This window comes from Labeo rohita, unplaced genomic scaffold (assembly GCF_022985175.1).
Source record: "Labeo rohita strain BAU-BD-2019 unplaced genomic scaffold, IGBB_LRoh.1.0 scaffold_217, whole genome shotgun sequence".
Classification (NCBI taxonomy): Eukaryota; Metazoa; Chordata; class Actinopteri; order Cypriniformes; family Cyprinidae; genus Labeo; species Labeo rohita.
The window spans coordinates 60,211-64,804 of NW_026128407.1; the positions used below are offsets into that span (position 1 = coordinate 60,211).

General features: G+C 41.1%; 1 protein-coding gene across 1 annotated transcript in view; it reads left to right on the forward strand.

Annotated features, from left to right (window-relative positions):
- Nucleotides 1–402: 402 nt before the first annotated feature.
- LOC127159445 (NACHT, LRR and PYD domains-containing protein 6-like) overlaps nt 403–4,594 on the forward strand; it is a 5,701-nt gene continuing 1,509 nt past the window's right edge. The window contains exons 1-3 of the mRNA XM_051102263.1: nt 403–460; nt 2,760–3,031; nt 3,102–3,160. Coding sequence (XP_050958220.1) covers nt 2,776–3,031; nt 3,102–3,160 — 315 coding nt within the window. The 5' untranslated portion in view covers nt 403–460; nt 2,760–2,775. The remainder of the gene's footprint in view (nt 461–2,759; nt 3,032–3,101; nt 3,161–4,594) is intronic.

Consider the following 4,594-nt stretch of genomic DNA (forward strand, 5'->3'; position numbering starts at 1 on the left):
TCAATACTGTAATTTAAAACAAATGTAACAATAACAGCCTTTCTGCAATACTGGTAGTACCAAGTACAGACTCAATTCATACTGGCTGCTTTCAACATTTCCATGAATATTTATATCACTTTCTATGAGCAGTGATACGCAATGGCCAATCAGAGATGTTTAATTAGTCAGAATCTCCTTATTTTTCATTTGACCCTTTTAAAACAACACTTAAATAAAAAAAATTACATGCCAATATTTGAAAAAAATATTGTATATTCCTTTATACAATATTCCTTTAATATTATTATTAGCATAAATAATGAACTGATTTAATTTTTTTTTCTCAAATAGGGAAATTAAATAATTTAATACTTCCAATATGTTTTCTTTCTTTTGCTATAGTACTGAAATTGTGCCAGTCTCGCCTTCTGAACTTTTTGGCACTCCCGTTGAGATGGTCGTTGAGAAGTTTAAGGAGGTGAGGGCGCGCTCGGCCGCTTTCAAGTCCTTCATTCCACGAGGGCCCAAGTCTCAGCCCAAACAACAGAGGGGTCCTGGCCTGTCTCGGTCTAAGGACCAGAGGCAGGCTCAGAAGGCTAGTGCTGCAACTCGCACCCCTCCCCCACCTGTGGGTAGGTCGAGGAGGCGGCGTGATTCAAAGGATCAAAAGCAAGACCTGAGGGAGGTTATCCAGATGAGATGTTCCCAACGCTCTCATCCCAGTCAAAGTAAAACTTAGAAACATCTACTCACTTCCCTCTGTGGGTGTTAACATCTACCCTCATCTTCCTTTTTCTAATTCCCCTAGTTAACCTTCCTGTTCTGTAGCCTATTTCTTCGGCTTCATACCTTCTGGACCAGGCAGCTGAGTGGCTGGGCCTCTGCGGGGCCCTTTGGCCATCAGGTCCTCAGTATTATGCTGCAATTTCAGGATGTGTGGTCCCCCATTTGGTTCCTTGGCTGATGTTGCTGTATACCAGTCGAATTACGTTACTCAGGTCTCACCCCAAGGGGTTTGAACCATTCAGGTGAAGCTGCGGCGCTCCACCTAACTTTTTGAGTAGCTTGTCAGTGTAGCTGGCGCCACACTCTGGTTGAGCTTGAAAGTGCTCCCCTTATTGTAAGGGATTGTCATGAGCATATTCCTCTCATCTTGCCAGGGGGATCCATCTCTATATGATTATGAATGCTGAGCATTGTCTATTCATCTGTTAAGCTCCGCCTCAATGATATCAGGTAGTTTGGCCGCTTACTGCCTTCTCTGATAAGTTGCCTCTATCTGGCCGAGCATAGCTATGGAGGGTCCCCTCACCTTTGAGGATCACCTTTGAGCATGATTGCTCCCAACTAAAAGGTCACCCCTTACTAGTGAGCTCTTCTAGGTAACAGTTGTAGGTTGTAGTTTTTTGCGGCTTCCCTGCTATACTGGTCTCCTGTTGGTCAAGCCTGAGCGATGCTCCCCTCACTTTTGAGGGTCACCTCTGAGCATGCCTCCTCTCAACTAAAGCACTGGAGATCACCTCTTACTACTGGGCCCTACAAGGTAACAGCTGCAGGTTGTTAGGTCTCCTGTTGGTTAAGCTTGAGCAATGCTCCCCTCACCTTTGAGGGTCACCTTTGAGCATGACCGCTAACTAAACTACTGGAGATTACCTCCTACTACTGAGCTCTACTAGGTAACAGCCCTTCTATAAATGTTGGTTGAGCCTAAGCAATGTTCCCCTCACCTTTGAAGGTTACCTCTGAGCATAACCACTCCAATTAAGCGTTTGGGGTCACCTCCTACTAGTGAGCTCTACTAGGCGGCAGTCGCATGTTTTTAGGCTCCTTTTGAGGAACTCAAAAGGGAACGTCTCAGGTCACGTATGTAACCTTGGTTCCCTGAGAAGGGAACGAGACACTGTGTCCTCTAGACTGGACATAACTTTCAGACGAAGAAACGGACAATGTGTTCGACCGGCGTCCTTTCATACTATGCGGTTGCACTGGTATGACGCGTCAACGGTGACGAGTCGCACCGGCAGTGGCTATGTAAGCTTCAGACACGGGTCACGCAGACGACGTTCCCCATAGTGACCTCTAGAGGATGCAGTGTCTCGTTCCCTTCTCAGGGAACCAAGGTTACATACGTAATCTGAGACGTTTTCCTTTGCTAAACTAAGAGAAAACCTTGAAAATACAGTCTTTCAGATGCATATGAGACCCTCTCTGTGAAATCCTGGCTAAAGTCTCAAAATCTAATTTTGAGATAACAAACATCAAAGTTTGATTTCATCCATTGACATTGCCTCACTCAGTATTAAAGATATCAAGATTACATTTTGACGTAATGTTCTTCACCTTATGAAGGATGATTTTATGTAGAAAACAGTAAATCACAAAAAAATGACTTCAGCTTGGTTTTCACAGCCAGGGTCACTTGTTGTATTCCTGTTTTTCCCTGCTAAGTTGACATGTACTATGGAAAGTGACCATAAGCTATAGAAAAGTGCTATAATATATAAATACATCTTCTACTTAAGCATAGAGGTTTTTGGTCAAATTATAAAAATCTTTGTCATATGGATTTAACAGAATGAAATTAATGGTCATCCAAATGGTGAAATTTCATCTGGTCTAGAGGAAATAGTGTTATAAATACTTAAATAAAAAATTAAAAAGGTTGGTGGTTATCATTTTTTGAAACTTCAGCATTAAAAAATACAGTTTCAGGCCCTATTAAGTGAGTGTCCAGTAAGAGTGGACCTATTGTTAAACATTTTCCTCATGTTCAACAGCAGTCAGTGAAGAACGATGACGTCTGGTAAACGAAAGCTTTGTGACACACTGGATGATCTGGAAAAAAAAGAATTGAAGAGATTTAAGAGCTACTTAAGAGAAGATGGACCTATTCCAGTTTCTGTACTGGAGAAAGCAGATGCAACTGACACAGTAGATCAGATGCTGGATCGTTTTGGACCAGAAAGAGCTGTGAAGATCACACTGGATATCCTGAAAAAGATGAACCAGAACCATCTTGCTGAACAGTTAGAGAACAAACACACCAAAGGTAATAAAAGAAAAACATTGTAATGTCAAACATGAAATGTAAGTGCTAAATCTTTTCATCTCTCTTCCAGTCAAGATAATCAGCTGTGCTCAGACTGAAGTCAGAGTTGATCTAAAAACAGGTGCAAAAGTAAATGCTATAACAGTAAAAGCATATGTTAGTTTAATTTTAGATCCTGCACAAAGTTTACTTTATAATTTACATTAGAATTAGATTTTTCAAGATTTTTTACGTTGTTTATTTGCTGCAAAGGTTTAAATATATATGTGTGTGTATATATTAGGGGTGTAACAGTACACAGATGTCATGGTTCGGGAGTCACGGTTCGATACAATTTCGGTACAACAAGAAAAAACAACAAATCTACTATGGTTTTTTTTTTCATTTATTTTAAACAGAGAGTAGTGCCAATTATAATTTTTTTTTTTTTTTAGATGTAGAACACTAAATATTGTATCACCTTCTAGTGAGATATATATATATATATATATATATATATATATATGTAGGGTTTTAGGTCAAATTTAAGTGATTCAATTGAGAATCGAATCCAAAGGATTCGGATTTAAGTTGATTACCTGATTCAAAGTTAGTAATTTACACTTTTATCAACTGTTCGTCCAGTGAACGTTCAACTTAGGATATTTTACCAACTCTGGATGTTTATATTATTCCCGTGGCCATCGGAATATAAACCAAAATATTTGTTCGTTATGAGCTAGGTAGCAACATCTAGGGCACAGGCAGTAGTTGTGAACAGAAATACAAGACAATGTTCTTTTCAATGAAACAGGAATTTATTGAACTACTCTAAGATACATGAACTAAACTACTAACTTAACAATTAACACACATACACACACTCACACACACATGCATACGGTTCACGGAATGAGAGTCTATGGATTTTGAAGGGAATCCCAAACTACTAGTTCTTAAATTGCAACCTGAGAAAACCATGAAAGCAGAGATTTATCTTTTAGCTGCTTAAGGAAATTTAGCACCAGTTCAGCAAGAGATTAAGGAGACCTTGTTTTACTTGCGTTCGGGTTTTCCTTGGTGGGCTCGTCTTAGCGGAGGGAATCACGCCACTTCTGATTGGTTGCTTAGTTCTTTGGATGACGTCTTTGGGGAAGCCTTCGGTGGCTGGATGAAGCTTCGGTTGGTTGCTTGGTTACACGGAGGATGCTCTCGGAGCTCAGGTGAGTGCTGGCGAGGTGTTTCAAGCTGCTTCCGCTGTTCGGTGTTTCACGCAGTTTGGACAGTTCGAGCTTCGGTTGACTGACTGGTTATCAAGCGTGATGAGCTGTAAGTTCTTTGCAAGTCGGCGTTGTGGGTCGCAAGGACTTTGAGAGATTCGCGAAGCTTTAGCTGGTTCTGTAGAGTTCTGGATGGCACAGTCACACTGTGGTCAAGCCGGGCAGATGCAACAGGCGAAAGGCGAGATGCAACAGGCGAAAGGCGAGATGCAACAGGCGAAAGGTGATGTGTTATGCTGGACATTTGAATTTAACCGGGCCGACGAAGTCCGTCCCATGAAGTTGCGTTCCAATCATTTGGGTT